Below are 26129 nucleotides of genomic sequence, written 5' to 3'. Positions count from 1 at the left end.
AGGATCTTGACTTTTTCTCTGAATCCCCATGTTTAGGACCTTGTAATCTGCTGATCAACTTGACTGAAATGCTTGTACTTCCAAATATCTACCAGTTATGACTCATTTCTGTTCCCTCCCCATCTGTCTGTGCACCATATAACCTGGAATTGTCCTGCTTGATGGCTTACCTGCAAAGCAGGCACCATATACTTAATAAACAATATCCACCTCTAAATTTCCCCACCATTATTTCTACACTTAGCAAAATGAGAAATGAGACCTGACAGTCCTTATTTCCTTGTAGCAATGCCAAATGGCACATCATGGGTGTATTAGTTTCCTGTGGCTGCTGTAACAGATTATCAAAAGTGTCTGTCTTAAAAACAATAGAAATTTATTATCTTCTAGAGGCCAAAAATCTAAAATTAGTTTCACTGGGACCAAATCAAGTTGTCAGCAGGGCCAAACTAGCTCAGGGGGGCTCTAGAGGAGAATCTGTTCCTTGCCTCTTCCAGCTTCTAGGCCTGCTGTACTTCTCTGGTTTGCAGATTCATCACTCCAATCTCTGCCTCTGTGATCACAGTGCCTTCTCCTCTGTCTTCAAATCTTCCTCTGCCTCCCTATTATAGGGATACATGGGGTTACATGCAAGGCTCACCTAGATAATTCATGATAATTTCCCTATTTGAAGGTCTTTGACTTAATTACATTGCTAAATCCCTTTTAGCCGTATATGGTAACATTCACAGATTCCAGGGATTAAGACATGGCTATATTTTAGGGGGCTATTATTTAAATCACCCCACTCAGCTACTCTTTAACAAGAGTACAAACAGGTCAGATTTCAGAGAAGACTGATAGCTAAATACAAAATATATGTGTTTAAAGATAGGAATCACAGAATGGCAGAGTTTACCGAATTTATGGTAGCAACATTGTCATTAGAGTTTTTATAAATCTTTAGCTATCAGCATACTGAAAGTAAGTTGTAAAATTATTATTGTTAGAGAATTTGGATTTGGGGGAAATATTCATGTTTCATTATTTAGGATACCAGAACTAGTTAGAATAATTCTATTATTTTGGTTTATTTTAGGAAGCCAGATGTTTGTTCGTTTTTGTTTTTAATTTTTTCCTAATGAGGCTATGTGAAGAGTTTAGTCACTTTAGCAGTAGGATAAAGTTTATGTGTGGCCAAGACAGTGCCATAATTTCCTTAGATTGTATAAGATAAGTTCCTTATTAAAAATTCATACTCAGTGTGCATGTACTTTAAATCAGAAATCTGAGAATGACCTGAATACCCTAAGTATTTTTATATTGAATAATCTCTTCACATTTCATTTAAAACATTGATTAATTTAAGAGCCCAAGTGGTTAATTAATTTTGATACTCAAAATGACTGAAGAAGTAAAATATGAAAAGCCCCTGGATTCTCCTCCACAACTCTCATCTGACTTAACACAGGTAACTAACAGACTTTCACTTAGTGTGTTTGAAGTTAGTATTAAGTTCCTTTGCACAAAATGTCTTCATGCCTCTGTGTTATTGGTCACCATAATAGGTATCACTATCCACTCAGGCTATTCAAGCTGCAGAACTAGGGGTTATTGTTGCCAATGGTGGCGTGGACTTGATGGATTTCAGAATCATCTGAATAATTTTTAAAATATATATCCATTGCATACTCCATTTTGGGATCATTAATGTTTGGAAGGTAAGACAAGGGTTTGAGTCAAGCTCTTCTAAAGACTTGAATGACTCACTAAGGTTAGAATCACTGTCAATTAAACTCATGGCCCAGAGTTCAAGTACAGTCCACAGAGCTTTCCACTGATCAGGCTGTATTTTAAAACAATGTATAACTGGCTGTCTTGGGGTGAGGCCTGCATCTATGGTTTACCAAAGTCTTTACCATTCTCTCTCATCACTCCTGGAGTAGACATGGTCTGTCTCATTTCAGAAGGCATTTGAGTTACAGTCCTTCCATAGACATCTTGGTCTTTTTCAATATGAAAAGCAGTCCTGCTCAGCCCCTTGTACTACTCCTTCTTTATTATAATGTATCCTACTCTCACCTCTTCTCTCCCACTGTTATCTCCTCCACAATCATTTCTCAGTTAGATTAGGACAGTGAATTTCACTGAATTACCCCTCACATTCATGTTAATCATGTTACTAACTGGCTTAAATCCATCCTTTGCCATTACAGTCTCTTAGAGATAAAAGCCACATTTTCTACCGTGGCATAGAAGACTCTTTTCATAAAATCAGTGATGACCCTACAAATGTCCAGTTTTGTGTACTTTCCCACATACTTTCCCAGTTCGCAACCTCCTCCTCAACACTTTAAACTCTCAACTCTGCCCCTGTTGCCCTCCCATGACACCCAGACCCACCAACATCATCTTTGCAGTAGGCAGCCTGCACTGTTGGGCACTCCCTAAGCAGGCCCTCTGCCATCTCTCAGCTCTGTGCTTCTATGTGTACTGTTCTCTCTGGCCTGCCGTCCCATCTTGTGCAGTGACTTGACAAGTCTTCCATTCATTTCTTTGATTCTTGGAAGGACTGTCAGTTCCTTTAATAGGCCTTCTCTGCTGTCCCTCACTCTGGGAGCATTTTGGCATTTTCTCCATGCTACTTTTATACCCCTGACTTCACACTATGAAACATTTTGACACCAATTTTTTATTTGGGTTACATTGATCTAACTCATTGAGATCAAGAACTATGTTTGTCTTCATATATGTTCTAGGTCATTTTTGACATTTACTCTTATGATTCAAGCTCAATGGTCTGTTAGATTTCTACCAGCTCTGAATTTGTGTGCTTATATCATATTAAAAATGACTTGAACATTTAGCAAAGTGACCAACACAAGAAACAAACTCAACAAACATGGAAATAATGAATGAGTTAATTAATGAAGTATTCATTTTATCTATTTTGTTGATCTCTACTTGACTCCTATTTTTCCTTGAACATTTTTTATGTTTAATTTCAAATATATATCATTATTCGGCTTTAATTGGGCTATTGTCAAATTTATTTGGTCAGAAGCAATTGAAGAATTTGATAGTAAGGTCCATAGTAAAACAAAGACGGTCTATAACATGTAATTAGGAAACACAATAAAATTTATAATATAATAAAATAGATTAAATTATACAGATTAGGGGCGCCTTGGTGGCTCAGTTGGTTAAGCGTCCAAATTTGGCTTGGGTCATGATCTCACTGTTCATGAGTTCAAGTCCCGCATCAGGCTCTGTGCTGACAGCTGGGAGCCTGGAGCCTGCTTCGGATTCTGTGTCTCCCTCTTTCTGTTCCTCCCCCACTTGCACTCTGCCTCTCTCTCTCTCAAAAATAAATAAAGATTAAAAAAAATTGTTTTTAAATTATACAGATTGGGGTGCCTGGGTGGCTCAGTCGGTTGAGCATCCGACTTCAGCTCAGGTCATGATCTCATGGTTTGTGAGTTTTAGCTCTGCGTCGGGCTTTGTGCTGACAGCTTGGAGCCTGGAGCCTGCTTTGGATTCTGTGTCTACCTCTCTCTCTCTGCCCCTTCCCTGCTCAAACTCTGTCTCTCTCTCTCTCAAAAATGAATAAGTGTAAAAAAAAATAAAAAAAGTTATACAGATTAATTTTGACAATTTGAAAAATGCAAAAGAAAGAAAGAAAGAAAGAAAGAAAGAAAGAAAGAAAGAAAGAAAGACAACCATAAACCACTTATCCGAAGATAAACACTAATATATTTTTTATTTTCTTCACATTTTTTTCTTTCATTTAGTTGTGTTTTTTTTATTGCATATTGCCTTGGGATTTTTGGGGGATGGAAAATTTTATTGTTATTTTCAGATAACATTTAGGCTTTTATTTAACTATTAAACATGTCAATTTACTCAGAGAATAAACCATAAGAGACTGGAACCCAGTTGGTAAACCTACAACCAGATCAGAGAACTTTATCCAAGATGGCTCCCAGACAAAAGAAGGTTTTTAGGCATTCAGAACAATAGGCATTTGCTACATCAACCCGAGTTGTTTAGTGTTTGGGTAAAGAACTGACCTCAGGAATGGGGAAGAAGTTCACATGGCAGAAGTGTGTGCCAATGAATGGTCAACATCAAGGTGGGCCAACCAGTGGAAACGGGTATATCCTGGCAGGCAGATACTATAAATGGAAAAACTGACCATAGCCATTAGGCAATAATGCACATTAATTTATTCACAGCACTTACTTTGTGCCAAACACCATACTGAGCACTAAAAATTTAGGGATGAATAAGGCCTAGTCCAATGAGAGATCTAAAACACACTTATACTACCATTTAGTGAGTATTCTACAAAGAGACATCCTGGAGGAGATAACCGCCTTTCTCGATTGCTGAGTAAGTCTGAATGCAGTTTTTTGGTAAAGCCTTAGAGGAGTGGATGACTTAGGATTTAGATGTGCACTCTGGAACCTAAAATGGAATATATAAGAGCTAGGCCAAGGGCCATTCAAGGAACCAGGTGAGAACTTACTTAAAAGACACAAGAGAACCCCAATGATTAGTATTAGTATTAGTTTCCTAGGGCTCCGTTAACAAAGTATCAAAAACTGGGTGGCTTAAAATAACAGAAATTTATACTCTCACAGTTACACACGTTAATTAAATTTATTTGTTAACGATCAGTTGAAAAATATAGTACCTATATATTGTCTCTAAAGTCACATGACTTTTCAGAAGGATTGATTATCTCAGAGAGCTGCAAAGGAGAAGCTATTCCATGCTTCTCCTAGCTCCTGGTGATTGGCTGGCAATCTTTGGCTTTTAGATGGACCACTCCAATCTCTCCAATCTCTGCCTTCATCTTCAAGTGGTGTTCTCCCTTCATCTCTGCTTTTTCCTTCTGTGCATGTCTGTCTCTGTGTCCAAATTTTCCCTTTTCATAAGGACACCCATAATATTGAATTAAAGACCACCGTAATGACTTCATTTTAACTTCATTACCTCTGTAGAGACTCTATTTCCAACTCTAAGTTCACGGATTAGGACTCCAATACATCTTTTTTTTTTTTTTTTTTAATTTTTTTTTTCAACGTTTTTTATTTATTTTTGGGACAGAGAGAGACAGAGCATGAACGGGGGAGGGGCGGAGAGAGAGGGAGACACAGAATGGGAAACAGGCTCCAGGCTCCGAGCCATCAGCCCAGAGCCCGACGCGGGGCTCGAACTCACGGACCGCGAGATCGTGACCTGGCTGAAGTCGGACGCTTAACCGACTGCGCCACCCAGGCGCCCCTCCAATACATCTTTTGACACTATGCAAACCAATGCGGTCAGTATCACATGCGGTCAGAAGAACATTTTTTTGAAAGGGTAATTTAGAATAATAATCCTGATTGACTGGTTTAGGGTTGTTTCTGGGAAATAATTATAGGACTGGAACCAGAGGCTGGCAAAGGATTTTGCTGAAGATGAGGCTCAAAAGCCAAAGAGGACAGGACATTAAAATGTATCTAAATATCCTGGAGCCCTTTATAAAAATGCTCTCAAAGACCACAAACTAATTTAGTCAGCCTATATTGTATAAACTTTTATTTTTGCCTTCTCTCAGTCATACTTAATTGACTCCTTAAAGTACAAAATATATTTTCTTTTTTCTCTCTGACAGCTGTGAAAGATAAACCTGGAAATGAGATTTCTACAAATATCTATGCATCACCTCCTCCATAGTGATTGCTCACTTTTGAGGAAGTGATTACAGTTCTGGAGCCCCAGGTGAAGGGGAAATTACCCATACAATTAAATCAGAATTCACAGTAAAACCAATATTTTGGAATTTAAATATATACTTTGTGATTTAGAGCATTTATTAGATGATATTTGTAATTTGGGGCGATCTGCCTAATCTGCACTTTAATGCATAAATAAATGTAATTTTATTATGAAAAAGAAGCATGTGCATTATTGCAGGACTGGTTGTAGGTAACAAGCTCGGAGAGTCCAACCAGCACACTTTGGGTCATAAGAACAAGTTTCTAGTCTGCACAGGACCTGCATGGACAAGGTAGCATAGTTGGGGGAAGAGTACTAGTTTGGCAATTTGATCACACTGTATTCTTATTCTTCTCTGCCATAGCCTCTTTTGAGGCAGTGTTTTCTTATCCAGGGACAAAGAAGTTCAGGCTAACTGCTCCTATCAGCTCTAAAATTGTGTGCTTATTTTAAATAAAAAATGATAAATTTGTCCTTTAGGAAAAATGAGTAATATAGTCTTTGACAAGTTTCTCTACTCAGGAGTGCTTTTCTATTGAGTCCATCATTACAACTTAGAATGTGTAGATCATCTTGCCTTAACACAGAATGGAAATTCTACAGATTAGTTACAAAATAAATAGATAAATACATACATACAGAGACATACATACTAACCAAGAGTATATCTGACACTATTTAGTGTTGACTAAAGCCTAGGCACATCAGTACTGAAAAAAATTTTGCTCCAAACTTTTGATTTTTTCCAACTGAGAACAGAGAGATCAGCAAAAGGACTCGGGCAGCCTGGCACTGAATCCTTACAGATTTGGCCCCTAGGGAGGGTTTGCCTGATAAGAACCTCAGAGTCAGGTGCACTGTGAGCTCTGGTACATTCAGAAAAGGACACAGGGCTTGTCCGGCAGGTTGCCAGGGCCACACTCTGTAAAAGCACAGAGCACAGCTTGCAGAATGCTGGAGAGGGACCACATGGGGTGGGCGAGAGGCTGCTGCAGAGTTAAGTTGAGCTGAATGTTCTGGTCAGGGAAAGGTCAGAGTCTGGGCAAGTGCAGGAACAGCAGGGCCATGCCAGCTCTGATGCCAAACATCAGGGCCATTCCAACTGGTGGATTCCATTTGTTTTTAATTATCAGTATACCGAAGAGACTTTTGTTTCTTGTAAATAAGGATGACAAGCAAATTAAGCTCCAGCAGGTGCAACAAGCTTATTTTGTCCTGAGCTAAAACTGTCCTAGCTAAGATGTAACTTGCCAAACAGAGCTGGTGAAAGGAAGATACTTTTTTCTTCCATTTGAAAACTGTCGGTTTGTAGTGTCTAAGCAAAGAGGTACACAAGTAAACACAGTTTTTGTAGAAAATTATTTTTTTAATCTTAGAGTGATTATTAAGTCAGTTACTGATGGTTGCATTGTTTTGATAAAAGAAACTTTAAACTTGGTATTTGAGCTCAGTCTTGCCAAAGTTTGAAGTTTTCATCCAAGAAGCTTTACTGGCTGTCTGCCATTTTGAACAGCTCCCCAGAGCACAGGGGTCCAGCTGTTTCACTGAGCAATGTTATGGTACCATTTCTGAGGGGGATAATGAAATTTCAGCATACAGGACTGTGTCTGTAAATCAAAACTTAGACTGTGAGGAACCAGATTTTCCCCCAGGGTAACAGGAAAGAGGCATTACTATGCTAATTTGAGTCTGAATTCAGCCCCCTTGCTCTTTTGATTTTTGTATTAATTCTTCCATTTATGCCTGTGCACACATCAGCCAGAAAATCCTTTAGTGGAATGGACAACCAGCTGTCCAAGGTGGGTGAGGTCTGGTCCTTCACAGGAGCAGAGACACAGATTAGGTGTTCTCTTGAGAATCTTGCCAATCAGGTTCCAAAAGCACAGCTTATCTCATGCAAACTTGGTTCCCTCTAGAGAACTTTTAAAAGAGGCTTTGTTTTTGCCAAGATTCTCTTTTAGTTTTTAGCTTAATTAATAGTGGTCCAAAAGAACCAATATAAGCTATTTGTGGTCATGTGTGAATGCTGATGTCCTCTCTTTCTTTTGTGAGATATTTATATTGAACTTAGTAACTCAGAAACACCTAAAAGGACTATTAAATGTAAGGAAAAATAACGTCTAGATGTTCTAAGGTGTATTTTTTCCCGTTTCTCACTGGGGTTTAATTATTTAAGAAATTTTGATAAATTAGAAAATTTTTAAATGGCCAAACACAAGCAGTGCTTATAATATCTATACCATATCATTAATAAATAGAATTGTACTAGAAGATGAAAGCAGTTTTTCTTATAATGTTTTAGAATTTGGCTTACTCCAAAAAAGTCTATTAAAACTCCGCTATGGGGCAGACAAGTGATCAGCCAAGGGTACAAAAATAAAATAACATGCTATAGTCTTTAAAGAGATTTCACTTACTAGGAAGTCAGATATATGGACGATGGCAACATTTTTTAAAGTTTGTTTGTTTATTTATTTATTTATTTATTTATTTATTTATTTTGAGAGAGAGGGAGAGAGCGTGAGTGGGGAAGAAGGAGAGAAAGAGAGAGAGGGGGAAAGAGAGAGAGAGAGAGAGAGAGAGAGAGAGAGAGAGAGAGAGAATCCCAAGCAGGTTCCACGCTGTCAGCTCAGAGCCCAATGTGGGGCTTGATCTCATGAACGGTGAGATCATGACTTGAGCGGAAATCAAGAGTCAGAAGCTCAACCAACTGAACCACTCAGTTGTCCTGACATTGGCAGTATTATTATTTGATTGCTAAAATGGAATTATGCACATGGTTCAGTTGGTGTATAAAATAAGTAGAGATCAAAGAACACTTTACAAGGAGGAACAACTGTGTCAGGACTGAAAAGGTGCATTGACAAGAGGAAGTGTGAGAGTGGGGATTCGAGTATAAGGCACAGGCAGGTAGAGGGGAGGGCGTGCTTGCAGCTGCACTTGTTTTGATATGAGTGGAATGTAAAGTTCAAGGGGAAATTCAAGTAGATAGGATGAGATCGACATGTAAATGTCAAATCATTAGAGCAATAACATTTTTATATTTCGTATAGCACCTACTATGTAATAGATACCATGTTAAGCCATGAGGGAGATACTAATATTTGTAACAGGTCAAAAGTATAATCAGAATTTGCTGTTAGAAAGGTTACTCTGAGGGGCGCCTGGGTGGCTCAGTCGGTTAAGCATCAGACTTCAGCTCAGGTCACGATCTTGCGGTCCGCGAGTTCGAGCCCCGCTTCGGGCTCTGGGCTGATGGCTCAGAGCCTGGAGCTTGCTTCAGATTCTGTGTCTCCCTCTCTCTCTGCCCCTCCCCCGTTCATGCTGTGTCTCTCTCTGTCTCAAAAATAAATAAACGTTAAAAAAAATTAAAAAAAAAAAAAGAAAGGTTACTCTGAGAGAAAAAGATCTAAATCTAAAGGTTCAAGAGAATAGTTAATGTTATTATAATAATATTTGTAATACTGATATACCAAGAAGGGCATTCTGCTCCAAATTTTGAAATGGTCTCTCTCCTCCCAACTCCCTTACTAGGTTAATTTCTTCTCATCTTCACATTCTTAAATGTCACTTCTACTAAGGGATACTCCTGTAATACACAGGCTACTGTAGGTCTCTGAATGCCACCCTACATTTTTTCTGCATTTATACCAACTGCAATTAACAACCTTTGCAGTTATTTGTTTAGCCTCCATTATTCATCCACTTGTTGACATCACAATGACAGGGATAGAGTCTATCTTGCCAGTCTTTAGCACATAGCATGTGCTTCTATATTTTTGTGTAAATAAAGGACAAGTAGAGAATGCAATATTGGATAAAAAAAAAAGTTGGGCAAGAGGTATATTGAAAGGTAGATTGAAAGAGTTTGGCAAATGAACAGAAGTGGAAAATAAAAGATGAATCCTAGATGACTCCCACGTTTCTAGACTGACAATTGGATGTGCCATTAATGAGTTACGACTAAATTATGGGGAAAATTTTTGACTTAAATTTGAGCTCTCCTGTATTAATTAATTGGATCTCAGCTCAGAGTAAATTAAATGTAGTTTTCTGTAAGGGGATTTGGTGTCATTCTAATCTCATACCAGAATATTTTCAAAAATTTTGGGTGGGGAACGTTTCTGTAGAAGAGTAACATATGCAATTTAGTTTGATTATACTTTGCATCAGATTCAGAAAATTATCTCTCTGCATTTCTGTCCTTATATTTTAGTGTTTCTCTCGTATTGAGCTAGGATCCTCTGGCATGTAGCATAAGTTTTTAAAGTTTTCTACTTAAATTGAAGTTAAAGATTTGAAAAAGCTGAGGTGTATTCTTACTTTTGCAATCACACCTGGTTTTTGTACAAGTTTGTGCTTGGGTATGAAATAAAAATAGAAATAAAAAATTTATAATTATCTTAATATTTAAACATCTAACTATGTAAAACTTCGTTCCAGTTAAAAAAGATTTTCAAAAGCAGCAGACAAGTTTTTGACATCAAAAATTGCCATGCAAACATCTTGTTATTTATTCTCTTTATTTAAGTGAAAAATATTGTCTATTTCTTTCCAGTTACACACAAAGAAAAACCAAAAGAAAAAGAAAAAGCTGAAAAGAAAGGTATGGAATTGTTCTTACTGCTGTCCTTACACACTGGTTCCTCCCTCTTTGACCTCTTCTTCTTTATGTAAGATTTTATTTTTAAAATTATATTTTGATATTGTCCTTAGAATTGAATCTATAAAGAGTAATTCATAGGCTGAAGTAAATAAAATATTTGAGACTCCAACTTGGCTACCAATTTACTTTCTAGAAATGTATTCATTTTTCCCCTGGCAGTTGTGAGACTGCTTTAGCTAACAGTGAAGATATTATTTCACAAAATATTTTTTCAATTTGATAGGTGAGATAGTATACTCATTATTTTAACTTGCATTCTTTAATTACTTATAAGACTGGAATTTAAAAAAATTAATTTTTATGTATTTGTTTAGAATCTGTAATATAGACTCATTGTTCAGTAGGTAAAGATACATTATGAAAAGCTTCCTCCCGCCTGGTTCCCAGCCCTCCAGTAGCATTCTATCCTACCCACACGTACACACAGAAAACCCCTTTTATGGGTTTTATGTGCATCTTTCAGAACTTCAATATGCATTTATAAGAGAATATAGCTTACTGTTTCTCCACTTTTTACACAAAATATAATGTGTCCTATATTCTGGCTTTTATAATTTAATAATATATCTTAAAGACCTTTCTGTATCAGTAAATAGGTATTTTCCTCATTTTTTTTAATGTTTATTTATTTTTGAGAGGGGAGAGACGAGCAGAGAGAGAGGGAGACACAAAATCAGAAGCAGGCTCCAGGCTCTGAGCTGTCAGCACAGAGCCTGATGCAGGGCTTGAACCCACAAAACTGAGAGATCATGACCTAAGCTGAAGTCGGATGCTTAACTGACTGAGCCACCCAGGCACCCTGGTATTTTCCTCATTTTAAAATAAAAGCTTCATGGTATTGAAATGGAGGTACTTTCTTGGGGTGCTTGGATGGCTGAGTCAGTTAAGTGTCCGATTTCATGTCAGGTCATGATCTCACGGTTCGTGGATTCGAGCCCCATGTCATGCTCTGTGCTGACAGCTCAGAGCTTGGAGCCTGCTTCCGATTCTGTGTCTCTGTCTCTCTCTGCCCCTCCCATGCTCGCTCTGTCTGTCTGTCTCTCTCTCAAAAATAAACATTAAAAAACATAATTTAAAAAATGAGTAAATGGAGATATTTTCTTCCACTATATCTTTTAGCTACTTATTATTTGTAGATTTAAGGATTTAAGAATGATTTTAATAATATATTTTTCTTATGTAAATATTCACACTTATTACTCATTTCTCCTGATGATATGTGTGCATGTCATTTGGGTATATTTTCCTGGTCTGTCACTTTTTCAAATATTTTCCTCAGGTTTCATAGTTAATTTCAGGATTTCTGTGTGAGTGGATATGTGTGAATGCATATATGTGTATATACGTGTGTGTGTGTGTGTGTGTGTGTGTGTGTGTGTTTATATTCTTGACTTTTTATATGGCTAAATATGTTTTATTTTATTTTGCTGTTTCTGTTTTTGGATCTTCATTCAAAAATTAATTCAACAGTTGCTAATATTCCCTCAAGTTTTTAAATTTAGTTTCATATTTCACATGTAACCTTAAATCATCAAAAAATCCATTTCAATGTATGATGTGAAATAAATCTCTAATTTCATTTTTTTGTTGCTCTTGTGTTAGAGTGGATCATGTCTAGGATCTTTGTGCTAGATTTCAGCTGATTCATATGTCCACAATATTCATAGACTGCTGTGCTATTTCCTGTGCAACATTCCAGTCAGATAGAATGTTTTATAATATTTTAGGAATCAGATCCATGGGAACATGTTTCAATCTTCTTTATTCTATATTCATATTTAAAATTTTGAATTAAATAGTTATTAGTTTATTAGTGTTTACTTAGTGATGATATACACGAATTGCAATACAGCCACCTTCTTTGTTCTAGAAACAGGTGTCTATTTCCCTTCTGCTGTTAAGTTATGCGGAATTATTGGCATTAGGTTCTATATACTCTGACTAAATGAAATAATCTGATATTTCATATGATTTTTTTCAACTTTCACAGTAGCTAAATATTTGTATTACAAAATAATCAAGAATTTGTCACTCTTAAATTAGAAACATTACAGGAAATTTTCATATTGGAAAAGAGAATAAAATACTTTATTGTAAGTGTCCTTTACTTCATTATATACCAATTAAAGGAGTTTGCTTTTTATGAAGTAAGTCATTACACTGCAGCCCCATGTCCTTCTGTGAATTGGGCCTTTCTTGGCTTGGCATCATGCTCCTTCAGCTAACACTGTCCAGGCTCTTCCCCACAATCCCAAATCTTAGTGGGAATGGCTGTGGAGCAGGCTGAGAGGCAGAAAGGCTGAAACCCTGGAAGGGGAGTCATCTGCTCTCTCTCGGTGAACTTGCAACTGCAGGGGTCACTTGGTCTTCAACTGAGCATCGTGCGTGAAGCTTTCTGTGAGATTTGTCTTATCTCTCCAAGATTCTGGAGAAACTGTTTATCAACTGTGTTTTAAAACAATAGTTTGTAAAATACATATTGAAGCACATTTTGTCTTTTATACTACAAGTAAAGCTGATGGACATTAATGTTCTTATTATATAGTTGGAGAAATGGAAATAATTGGGACTCTCATTTTTAATGTGAATAATTTGGTTCTTTAACCCACCTGTTTAATTAAATCTCTTATTTTTTTCATTTAATTTTCTATAATTTCTTTAATTCCCATTATTCTCCAATAAATAATACATAAATGCTGTAAATTGTGTGGTGATTTGGGAAACTACCAAATTACACAGATTAATGAATTATGACTAACCTGCACAAACTCCTGTATGTCTCAGAGCACCTTTACTTCATAGAAGCTAGGAAAAAAAATTTATATTGATTTATTAATTTGTTACATAAACAGTGAGAAGGTATAATGTTTCAAGTATGTCAAATACTATTCGTTTAAGAAGCTGCACTCGATCAGTAATCATTTATGATTATATAATTTATGATTTTTTTTTGGTCGTTCTCTACCAAAGATGCCATTTCTTAGGGCTTACTTGGGTAAAAAAAAAAAAAACAAAAACAAAAACAACTTTTTGGCTGTCAAAATGTCATTGGAGTGGAGGACATTTGGTTAGCAGGGACCAGAGATGCTAAGCATTTTTCAACGCATAAGACAGTCCCTTATAGTAAGAAATGATTTTTTCCCCAAATGTCAATTATGTCCTTGTTGAGAAACACTGCTTTTAATCCAAGCTCTAATTCTGATTGAAATATTTATTTTAATTAATCATAAAGAAAGTGTTTCATCACAATAATATAATATCTTTTGACAAATTATTATAAAACTGCTCTCTCTCTGTTTATCTTTCTTGAAAACTTAATCTACTTAGAATAATAACTTTAAAAAGGAGAGTGAGGTTAGCTTTCAAAATGCTTTCTAAATCTTTATGCCAAGTCTTTTAAATTGGATTTTATATAGTTGTTATTATATTGGTAATTTTTTATTTCTAAATCAGGCTCATTAATATCATCAATCTTCAAAATCGTACATAATTTGGTGGCTATAAAGCTGAGATAAAGAGAAAGCTTGGTCTTGAAATCTATTTAAGGTGTGTACTAATATAAATTTTTTCTGTTTAAGCAACTCACAAGGAAAAAATTGAGAAAAAAGAAAAACCAGAAACAAAGACAGTGGCAAAAGGTAACTTTTCCTTTTATAGTTTATATAATCATTCTTTTTACTTTAAAAGATTACACTTTGCGGGGTACCTGGGTGGCTCAGTCAGTAAAGAGTCTAACTCTTGGTTTTGGCTTAGGTCATGATCTCACAGTTCATGAGTTTAGGCCCCATGTCCAGCTCTGTACTGACAGTGCAGAGGCTGCTTGGGATTCTCTCTCTCTCTTTCCCTCTCTAACCACCCCTCTCCTGCTTGTGTTCTCTCTCTCTCAAAATAAGTAAATAAACTTTAAAAGATTATATTTTGGGTGTCAGGTAGCTGGCTGATTATATGCATTCAACATTTCCTGTACATAAGAATTAATTTGGCCTTACATTTAAATTGAATAATAAAGAATAATAAAAAAGAATAATAAAACTAAATACTTAAAATAATAGAGCATCTGGAAATGTTAGAAAATGATGAAGAGTATTCCCATATGTGGTAGGAAGAATTTGGAACCCCAAGAACTTTACCACTTGCGGTGATCCTCATGGATATGTTACATTACATGGCAAGAGACTTTTGGAAGTAGTTTTCTCTAAAATAGGGAGATTATCCTGGATTATCCAGGTAGGCTAAATGTAATCTCACAAATCTTTAAAGCATAGACATGTGACAGAAGAGAAAGAGTGATTTGAAGTGTGAGAAGGACTTGCCACCCATTGCTAGCTTGAAACTTGAGGGGAGCACGTGGACAGTGGGAGAAGAATTTTGCCAACATGTTGAATTCCAGTAAATAATGCACCCCTGCTGGCAATTTGATTTTAGCCTTGTGCACCCTAAGCAGAAAACCTACTTGAGCCACATTGTGCCAAGACTTTTGAACTTTGGAAATTGGGAGATATTAAATGGATATTATGTTAAGCAGCTAAGTTTGTGGTTATTTGTTACTATAGCAATGGGAAGCTGGCACAATATATTTGGCTTATAGCTTTTGACCAGTAGTACACTTTGGATTCATTTTAGAAATTTCAAATTCAGGATTTGTTTTTTTCAAGAATAAAGGTAATGCATATATCTTGATTGATATTTTAAGCCATCGAAGCCATCGAAGTATCTTAATAATATACTCCCCCCAAATCAATTAGAATATCAATGTAATGTTATGTATTTTGGAGGATTACATAAATATTAAATTATAAATATATTATGCTAAATTTATTTGCCAATTGTTTGATGTTAAACAAATATGGATTCTAAGTCATAGTTCAATCTTATCTCCTAAATTTAAATTCCTTTTTCTTGTTTTAAAATGCACGCATTTTGTGAACAATAATTTTTAGAAATCTCAATTCAGTATTTTCAAGGGACTAATCATTTAAATAAACATTGGAATCTACTTTCAAAATTCAAGGTGTTTATCTACACAATGCAAAATATTTAAATATTTGAGGCAGATATATTTTTTACTAAATATTTTTCATGAGATAACCAAATATCAGTGTATTAAAGATAAATGGATTATAAACCAAGACTTTGTTTCCTAGAAGGTAGCATGAATTTAGTCTCGGGATGAAATTTATAACTAAATATGTATTATTTTATTCTATTTGGTTCTCTTCTGTTTGACAGATTTGAATGAAAATAAATTCAAATGTATATGAAATCTTGAAGCTGGTAGGGATGTTAGATATCGTCTCACTTAATTACCTAACTTAACAGATGAAGAAACTGACCTCCAGGGAGGAAAAAACAATTTGGCCAATTCGCATAACTAGTATGTAATTGAACTAAGGCAAAATCCCAGGTGAACTGAGTGTAAATCTAGTATTCTTTCCAAAGATAATTAAAGGTCTTCAAGCATCAATTATTCCTTCAACAAATATCTATTTAATCCTGTACTAATTATTTATTGGTGTGAAAAAATTACCACAAATTTAGAAACTTAAGTCAACACACATTTATTATCTCAGCTTTTGTGTCTCAAAAATCTGGGCATGGCTTAGCTCAGTTCTCTGCTTCACAGTCTCTCACAAGACTGTAATTAATTTGTTAGACAAAGCTGCAGTCCCATCTGAAGGCTCAACTGGGGAAGGATAATTTTCAAATTCATTTACATGATTGTTGACAAGATTCAGCCCTTCATGGCCTGTTGAGTCAGGGCCCCAAATCTTTCTTTGTTGGCTGGAAACCATTCTCAATTCCTTTTCACACGAGTGCCACTAATATGACAGCTGGCTTTGTCAAATTTAGCTGGCTTTAGCAAATTTAGCAAATTTAGCTGGGGGCCATCCTGAGTCACCCTGGGCTGCCACATATCACAAATATTTTGCTTACATACTTATATTCTTATGGGGGAGATAGATGTAATCAACCTATATATGTATAAATTGTGGGTGTGCATACACACACACACACACATAAATATAATTTCCCTTTTTATTTTATGTATGTATTTATACATTATGTTAGGAATATAGTAAATACATAGGATATGCTCTTTGTATAATTTGGGAGAAAACAGAGTAAGATTAAAAAGGCATACATTATAGCATGTGATAATTAAGTGAGAAACAAAGATAACCTATTCTATTTGAAAGGTATGACCAGAGTTAAAATAAAACTCTCCATCAGAAGACTTTGATTTCCAAAGGCACTGCCATGGAACATAGCATGTTTCTTGCTCTGTTTCAAGTCCAGCCTGTCAAAGAGCTGCAATTTGCTGAACCATGTCAGGACATCCTCTTGGGGGAAAAATAGGCCTTTCCATCTACCCTGGTACATGTGTAGAACCTCATATCTATTGTGAAAAGTAGCCTATTCCTACAGTTCATTAAAAATAACAAAGACTGGGAAGAAGTAGAATAAAATGATGGCAAGAGAAGTGAGTGGGGTAAGCCAAGTTCAGGGCAGGCTGTCGCACTGGCCTATAAATAGCCATCTTTAGACATATGTGTATTTGGTGAAGTAGGGGAGGTTACTATTTTGATCACTCTCTGAAGACTTTCCATTGTTTTCACTGGTTTGTGTATATTTATGTCTCCCCTCATATGTCTTGCAGTATGTTTTTTGTATCATCCTCATGGATTAATATGAATAACATTATGCAATTGATTATAGTGGGGAAATGGGTTAGGCTTTTTGGTTCTACTACTTCTACTCTTGCCTCATTGGTTGCACCATGTTTGACAAATGGCTTCTTCATTCCTACATTTCTCATCTGTAAAGGGAGTATAATATAGTAATTCCTGTTATACATCAAAATCTAAGTTCTAGGAAAACTCCAAAGAGCTCTAGGAATGCAGGGTATGAGGATTTAATATTAGAAATGCCTATGTACTTATTTTGCAGTTTCCAAATTCTTTTGCTCATGTGTTTTACTTATCTCCACAGCTTCCTTAAAGGAAGAAATAGCTACAGTGTTTTTTTTTTTTTTTTTAATGGGAGAAACTTGGGGCGCCTGGGTGGCGCAGTCGGTTAAGCGTCCGACTTCAGCCAGGTCACGATCTCGCGGTCCGTGAGTTCGAGCCCCGCGTCAGGCTCTGGGCTGATGGCTCGGAGCCTGGAGCCTGTTTCCGATTCTGTGTCTCCCTCTCTCTGCCCCTCCCCCGTTCATGCTCTATCTCTCTCTGTCCCAAAAATAAATAAAAAACGTTGAAAAAATAAAATTTAAATGGGAGAAACTTGAGGAACAGAGAAGTTAAGCAGTTAGCAGTTCCTTAATGAATGAGAGTTGAAATTTTGTTATTTAACTCCAAAAATGAATAGTATGTCAATATGTTTACTGGATAATGTGGTTTTCCTACTTTGGCATAAGACATTTTGATTCGAGTACAGTCACTAATGGGTAATGCTAATTCCAAAATGAATCAAATATGCTAATGTCTTTCATTTGATTAGACCATTTAATTTTTTATTTGACAAAAATCATGAATTAAATTTCTTCCTACATAGAACTGGGTGATGTGAAGGGCTCCTGAGTGGCTCAGTCAGTTAAGTGTCTGACTCTTGATTTCGACTCAGGTCATAATTTCACGGTTTGTGATATTGAGCCCTGCTGTTGGGTTCTGTGCTGAGGGAGTTAAGCCTGCCTGGGATTCTCTCCCTCTCCGTCTGCTCCTCCCCTGCTCTCTCCTCTCTCTCTCTCTCTCTCTCTCTCTCTCTCTCTCAAAATAAATAAATAAACATTAACAAAAAAAGACTGGGTGATTTGAATATACCATGACAATACTTTTTTGTTTTTCCATTCCTTAGTGAGCTCCTAAGTGCTCCTAAGAGCTCTTAAGTTCTTTTTGAGAAATAAAAAGCAAACAACAGGGTTTCATGGTATTTTCCCCATTATATTCTCATCATTTTTGAGTTCGTACCCATTTTAATGCCAGGCAAATTTACTTGTTTCCAATATGAAGATCACTGACAAATATCTAAAATAAGTAAGGATAATAACAAAATTTTATACTTAAAATCATTTGATGAAAATAAGTTTGTTTTAGAGGTGGTCATGGCTTGAAGAAAATTATCTTTGCTCATTTATAAATTATAATGACATTAAAGGTAGATCTGAATTTCATATATTGCTAATTCCATAGTATGATGTTAAGATTAAATCAGGTGCTACCTACAAGTGGGTAGGTGTCATTTAACACAAGGAAAATAACAGTTTCACACACAAAAAGTATAAACAAAAAAACCACTTGGCAAATTTTTCAAGTTTTGTCAAGTTCATTTTAAACACATATTTACATATACAATGTTTATCACTATATGTACACTTGATCTGAATATAGTAAAATGCGCACTGTTTTCTTGATCAAAATTACTAATTCAGTAAACGTTTGTGTTTTCTCTGAAAAAAGCACTGTGCTAGACATTACAATGCTACAAAAATGAATAATATAGTCCTTATCCTCAAGTTGCTCTGTCTGGTAGGGAAGAGAGATGTGTGAATAATCATTTGTAATACAAGGTATATAGTAGGGAAAAACAAGTGTGTTTTAGCAAAAGTTGAGGCAAGTCAAAACTCAGGAGAAGGAATGATTAATTCCAGTGGCATTGCCCTTTGTTGCCTATGCATTGTGTGCAAAGGAATGTGTATATGTGGAAAACAAAGAAAACATAAAGAATGAAGCCTGGCAGCATTACTCATCTAGAAAATACAATGAGATATTCAAGAAAAAGAAAGTAGTCTAGTGGAGGAAGAAACTTTTGGAAGGGTGCTATGAGAGGAGAGATAGGACAGGGCCAGATCTTGTGGGATTTTTTTTTTAAACATTTATTCATTTTTGAAAGAGCATAAGCAGGAGTGGGGCAGAGAGAGAGGGAGACGTAGAATCCGAGGCAGGCTCCAAGGTCAGAGCTGTCAGCACAGAGCCCGATGCGGGGCTGGGAACCATGAACCGCAGGATCATGACCCGAGCCAAAACCAGATGCTTAACTGAATGAACCACCCAGATGCCCCCAGATCTAGCAGGGTTTTAAATGTTATACTAAGCTTTTTTTCCAGATAGGAATATTATCCTGTTAATCCTTGGAGCGCCAGCAGCTCACTCTGAGCCCACGCCATGGTAAGCTCTCTGGAAGGGTTCCTTAGGTGAGCAAAGGTAAATTGTATGAGCCTGTGGTGGTGTTGGCATCACAGGGGAACTTTCTCTGCAGCTAGAAACTAACAAATATTTGGTGTGAGGTTCTGGAATTATGCTGATTTATAGTATTTGCAGAGAGCTGATGGTTTCAGACATGGAAATCTATTAATCTGCTGTAGGAAAGAACAGTAACCAGCAAAAGAGATTTAAAAATGGTTTAAAAGAAGTAGAAGAAAATCCTCAACTGAGTATAGTTACAGAAGCCACAAAGACATTGGAAATTTGTGGAGTAATAGGGTCATTTTTGTGTAAGAGTTTTATGACCAAGTAACTTTGGAAAACAATGCACATAATAATCCCCCTCTTTGAAGATTCTCAATATACTTTAGCTTTGAGAAATTTCGTAGTTAAAAAAAACTCTTTTGGGGCTCCTGGGTATCTCAGTTGGTTAAGCATCTGACTCTTGATTTCAGCTCAGGTCATGATCTCCTAATTCCTGGGCTCTGGACCCACGTTGGGCTATACACTGATATGAGGAGCCTGCTTAGGATTCTCTCTCTCCCTCTCTCTCTCTCTGCCCCTCCCCTGTGTGCTCTTTCTTTCTCAAAATAAATAAATAAAAACTTTTAAAAATGGTTTAGCTTAGTGTTTCCATATTTATTGGATCATAGGGATATCCCTGTACTTCTAACACAGTAGCATCATCTTCCTGCAAAGTTTGTGAGGAACAGTGCTTTGGGAAGTTTGGCCCGTTCAATTAAATGCAGTACCACAGATGATTTTGGTTTTGCAAGCATCAGGCATTATCATTTTCATTCTTCTTCTCATGGGACCTCACAATATTATCTTGCATTAGTCTCAAATTATTGCTTAGGGTACTAAAGCCAGGAAGCTTGATTATAATATTTTCATCAAATTTTTCAACATGAGTGACAATAAAGCCTATCTATTACATTGACAAATGACACAAGAGAGTCTACATTGCAGTAGTCTTACTATGGGGTCCAGTGATTACGTGTGGCCCCTTGAATAAGTAATGTCCAATATGTAGCATCTTTATAAACAATTTCCCACTAGTGTGTGCTATATTATTGTTGTCTTTTATAAAATAATTGAAAGATTCACAAACTGATCAGTTCATATTCCCAGTTCCTTCCCCCCAAACGCATAGAATATCAAATTAAGTATATGTGTGTATAGAATATATATGAATATATGTTATAATTCACATAATAGTTTCTAAGTTATAGCCCTTTCTGTTCGCTAGGATATATTTAAGGGTTTTGAAAGTCATTAAAATTAGCATTTCTGATTTAAGATAAGCAGGAGCTAGTATCTCAATTTCTGCTCTTTTTCCATCTCTTTAAACTCAAGTCATTATACACTGAATGCCCCTGAGTTATCCTTTAATGGATTTTATTGTTTCGTTTCTATTAGTCACTACCACTACAGCAATTTCACATTTGTACTCTTAATAGTTATTTTAAAAAAATATATTATGTTCAGTTTCTTGAATGGCTTTTTTAAAGTTTGTTTATTTATTTTGAGAGAGAGAGAGAGAGAAAGAGAGCATACATGTGTGAGCACACAAGTGGGGGAGGGGCAAATAGCAAGAGAGAGAGAGAGAGAGAGAGAAAATCCAGACAAGCTCTACAATGTTGGTGCAGAGCCCAAGGTGGGGCTGGAACTCACAAACCATGAGATCATGACCTGAGTGGAAGTCAGAAGTTTGAGTCACCCAAGTGCCCTTCTTGAATGACTTCTAAGATATTTGAGTTACGGATTGGAGTGGCTGGGTGGCTCAGTTGGTTGAGCGTCCGACTTCAGCTCAAGTCATGATCTCACACTCCATGGAGTTCAAGCCCTGCGTTGGGCTCTGTGCTAACAGCTCAGAGCCTGGATCCTGCTTCAGATTCTGTGTTTCCCTCTCTCTCTACTCCTTCCCAACTTGTGTTCTCTCTCACGTGCTCTCAAAAACAGATAAACATTCATTAAAAATTTTTTTTAAACATATTTCAGTTGTGGAACAAAATGATTATATCCTTGTTATTATATATATGTATATATATAGTATATATATATATAGTATATGTATGTATATGTATATACGTATATATACTATATATATACTATATATAGTATATATATGTATATATAGTATACTATAGTATAGTGTGTATATATATATATATATATATATACACACTATATATACTATATACTTGGCTCTTTGGTATGGGCATTGCCTTTTGCTGAACATGCCTGTCTGCACAAATTCTGTGTATTTCAAATGCCTCTTTGTTGATATGCTAAGCTCATGGCTACCTAAAAGATAATGTTTTCATGTACAAATTAAGAATGTGCCCAACTTGCAAGTGAGCTACATTTCTTTTTTAAGTACTCTAACATGTCATTTCATAGACGATATAAAACTTAGATAGTAGTCACAAGTACATATGTGAGGAATACTATTTTTTCTTTTTTTAACGTTTTATTTTATTTTATTTTATCTTATTTATTTTTGAGAGAGCACAAGAAGGGAAGGGGCAAGGAAAGAGGGACAGAGGATCTGAAACGGACTTTTTGCTGACAACAGCCAGCCTGATGTGGGACTTGAACTCATGAACCTCAAGATCATGACCTGAGCCAAAGTCAGATGCTCAACCGACTGAGCAAACCAGGGACACTATTTTTCTATTGTTTTTCCTGTCTCTCTCTTTCTAAATTGTTCTTAACAATCAATAAAAGATGATTGGTAAACAAACAAAAATAATCCAATTTGTCTTTAACTTTGTACAGAAGAGAGGAAAACAAAGACCGAAGAGAAGATTAAAAAGGAAGTGAAAGGTGGGAAACAAGAGAAAGTGAAGCAAACAGCCGCAAAAGTCAAAGAAGTACAGAGACCATCACCTAAGCCCAAGGAGAAGGAGGGAAAAGAGGCTGCAGCTGTGTCCAAGCATGAACAGAAAGGTAAACATTCAGAGGAGGTGGCCAAAGGTTCTAAGAGAATTTTGGGCAAGAAGCAGATACAATGAAATTAAAAACTCAAAAAGACTAAGATCAGACTTCAAATAGGAGTAAAAAGATGTCTATCAGTTAATGTTACCTGAAAGGCGACGCAATAATTGGGAATTAAAACGTATTTATAGGAAGACTAAAATATGTTCCATATCTAAAGATGCAATGTGAGGTATTTGTAAAGGAGGATTTGAGTTAGTATCTCAAGTTATTCAAAGCGTGAGGAAATTTTTTAAATTCTTGAGACACGAGGTTTCTATTAAGAGGTGGAAAAACAATTTTGTGTGTCCTACTCTTTGGAGACAGCAGTCCAAGAAAAATGACAATTTTACAGGAGTTTTTTTAACAATATATGTCAGATCTTGGAGAATAAGTATAAAATCTCTCCATACATTCCTGTTGCCTCTGCAAGAGCATATAATTTGGAATATACATTGAATTATTAAATTCAGTTAATTTAATAGGCAGAAAGTTATGGGAAAGAGAACTCTCAAGCTTCTTTGCCAGCTTCCACTGACTAAATTTAGGACTGTAGAAATCTCTGTATCTGACACTGTGCTGCTCTTCATAAGAGTGATGTCAAACTTACAGCCCTACTTCACGGAAATAGAGCATTTAAATGGAGATGGAATATAAGCCTGAAATTTTTTGTGGACACATGCTATGAAAATAAAAGGGTGGAGTTTTAAGAGGGCAGCTGAGGGCTCGTCCCTCATCTCTGCCCTTTGTTGAATCTCTTCTACCCGAGTCCATTCCTGGCGCTATGCTGCTATAGAGTCCTAAGACTGCCCATACAGAATGTGGGATTACTCAGTTGGGACTATTCCTATAAATGTTTTTTAGGGGTGTTGCAAAATAATACTTTCCTTTACCCTGGTAGTTTTGAATGATTGTATTTGAGTACTAAAATTAAGGAATGTTTTCTATGAGATTTTCATTTAAAAATTTGAAAACTTTATTACTGAGTAAGCTAGTTGGACACTGAAACTGAAAAATTTTCACCATTATAAAACATAAGATGAAATTTGCAATCCACACTTTTCTTTTTGATTCCACATATAAGTGAGATCATGTGGTATTTGTCTTTGTAATCTGCCCTTGAATTTTGTCTTTGAATCCCTTTTTTCCTTGAATTCACAATATAAATTTATCTGGCAAAAGATACATGTTTTTTGAAAATATATTTTAAAAAAGAAAGAATAAAAAACCTCTGTCTCTTTGTTTTTGTGTGTGTGATCTGCAAATTTTGAAATAAATGAAAATTACCTAAATTTAAAATTTTGTAGATCACTAACAAAAAGAGTGGGATTAAAACTTTGGATCCCTAAGATCTTTCTTCAATTTAAAAAATGATTATATTGTCTTGAAAAAATTTTAAAAAATTGGTTATTGCCTCTCTTAAAACTTTATATTTTTTCTGAAATCTTTGGGGCAGAAAAAAAATTATAGTAAGTAACGATAAAATATTTTGAATGCAACATTTTGCTGTGATAGAAAATAAGAAAATTAATCTTCTGACTCACTGATCTATTTTAAAGTGATCATCAAGGTCCTAAAATACTTTACATTTTAGATTGCCCCTTAAAAATGAAAATAATCACTTGAAATCAGCTGAAACATACCAAGTATATTTTTATTTTTGTCCATAAACACAGTATGTAAAAATTCATGCCAGTTATATATAGGAGTATTAAAATATTTACCTAGCAACTTGGAACATGAATAAACTTTTTGATGTCCATTTTTAGTATCCTTGGTTTTTCTTGGGGGGATGGCATATTTTATTGACGCTCTAGACACATCACTAGGCATTTTAAAATAAGGTTTATTTTCCAGGTCACATATATTGTATTTTATTCTTATCAGTAATCAGAATTACTAAAGATAACATTCTAATACCATTTTCATTTTCAATCTACTGTTTTTATTTCCACGTAAAGAGCTATTTATCTATTAAAAGGACATTCGAATATCACTTAGAGTCAGAAACAAAAGCACAAATGTGATTTTATCAGCTAAGTAAATGCATTTGCTAAAGTAAGACTCCCCATTAAGACAGCTAGCATCAATTAAATAATTGTATCATTAAGTAAATAATCAAAACTATACTTCTGATAGCTGGCCAGACACATAAATACATTATTTGTTTTAATTAAGCAAAGATTTAAGAACATTTATTCATAAAAAACTTATCACATTATGGTTTCAACTGAACACGATACACAAAGATGCAGTGTTTTTAAAATAATCTATTTGTGAGGTGGCTTTCATTTTGAGACTCTTGTATTGATGATTTAGTGGGGATCCCTTCTGTGGGGAAGGGATTATTTATTTGCTTAGTGTAAGTTAGTCTTAATGAATTTGAGTTCTTTTCAAATAGATTTCTAAATAGTTTGTTGTTTTTTTGTTTTGTTTTGTTTTGTTTTGTTTTGTTTTTGTAAATCAAAGGCCTACAAGTCTTTCACTGGAAACAGATTTTTACATGGAGCAGACACATTTATTGGCAGTTTTTAAATTATATAGTAAACATGCAAATACATTCACATGAAGTTACTTTTAGTTTTATATATTTCCACTTAAAGCACTGGGAATAAGATGCATAGGTATGTACCAGCCTACCATACACTTCTACACACCCTTATGTACCACATAATCTAGTTTCTATGGACCAATCTTAATCTGTTTAAAAAGGGTAAGAAGGGCTGGCATGATCAGTCTTTGCTTTTCTGTCTGTGGCAGAAGTGTGGAGAGGGAAAAAAAAATCAAACTACCTGACTGCTATTCTCATTCTTCCTTTTCATTCTCCTTTTCATCCTTCTCCTTCATTTTCTTCTTTTTAACAACTATCTACATATTTGTGGTAGCCAGAGAGAGTATAGCTAATGGGAATCAACCATAGAGTACCAGACCACACATGCCCCATGCTCATAAGAGATTTTTTAAAATTTCCTTTCTGTTGACATTCTGCACCCAGAATGCATTTTCTCTCTGCTGCCACTCCACAGGCAACATGACAAGGTAGCAGCTGAATAACATCCATCACTGCTCCTTGAGGGGAGAAATGGCCAGCATGTGTGATTCTTAGAAGGTGTTCATCTGGGAGAAAAAAATATTAAGAAATGGTCACCACATATGAAATTCCATGAATTATTATCACAAAACTGTGAAAGCTATAATAATAGAACTGTTCATATTTTCTTTAGGAAAATTTTTCTAGTCTAATATTTCAGTTGCATTTAAGGAAGCATTTCTATAAAATGAAGCTTCCATATTAGGAAGGCTTAGTTTTGCTTTATCCTTAGGTGAAACAGACACCAGGGAGACTGCCCAACATATACGTGCCTAGAATTCTGGCACATTGTTAAGGTCAACACTCAGGACAGACAGAAATGGGCATCCTAATTTAAAATATTTGAAAATTCTTGATTTAAAATATTGTAAAAATACCCTCTCATCTTCCTACTTGTGCCATTAGACTCCAACATCACAACATCACTCAAGTTAAATAGAAACCTGTTAAG

The 26129-nt window shown here is 35.7% G+C and overlaps 1 protein-coding gene and 1 long non-coding RNA gene across 6 annotated transcripts in view; one reads left to right on the top strand and one right to left on the bottom strand.

Moving 5' to 3' along the window:
• Positions 1-26129, top strand: part of TRDN (triadin) — a 393952-nt gene that overhangs the window by 95604 nt on the left and 272219 nt on the right. The window contains exons 6-8 of the mRNA XM_058735145.1: positions 10304-10351; positions 13990-14049; positions 22390-22560. Coding sequence (XP_058591128.1) covers positions 10304-10351; positions 13990-14049; positions 22390-22560 — 279 coding nt within the window. The remainder of the gene's footprint in view (positions 1-10303; positions 10352-13989; positions 14050-22389; positions 22561-26129) is intronic.
• Positions 24216-26129, bottom strand: part of LOC131514791 (uncharacterized) — a 49197-nt gene continuing 47283 nt past the window's right edge. For all 5 annotated transcript variants that reach the window (XR_009263275.1, XR_009263273.1, XR_009263274.1 and 2 more), the window contains one exon: positions 24216-25704. This is a non-coding gene — a long non-coding RNA (uncharacterized LOC131514791). The remainder of the gene's footprint in view (positions 25705-26129) is intronic.

The sequence above is a fragment of the Neofelis nebulosa genome, chromosome 6 (genome assembly GCF_028018385.1).
Source record: "Neofelis nebulosa isolate mNeoNeb1 chromosome 6, mNeoNeb1.pri, whole genome shotgun sequence".
Taxonomy (NCBI): domain Eukaryota; kingdom Metazoa; phylum Chordata; class Mammalia; order Carnivora; family Felidae; genus Neofelis; species Neofelis nebulosa.
Note: the sequence above shows the minus strand (reverse complement) of the source record. Positions and strands in the feature narration are given on the sequence as shown.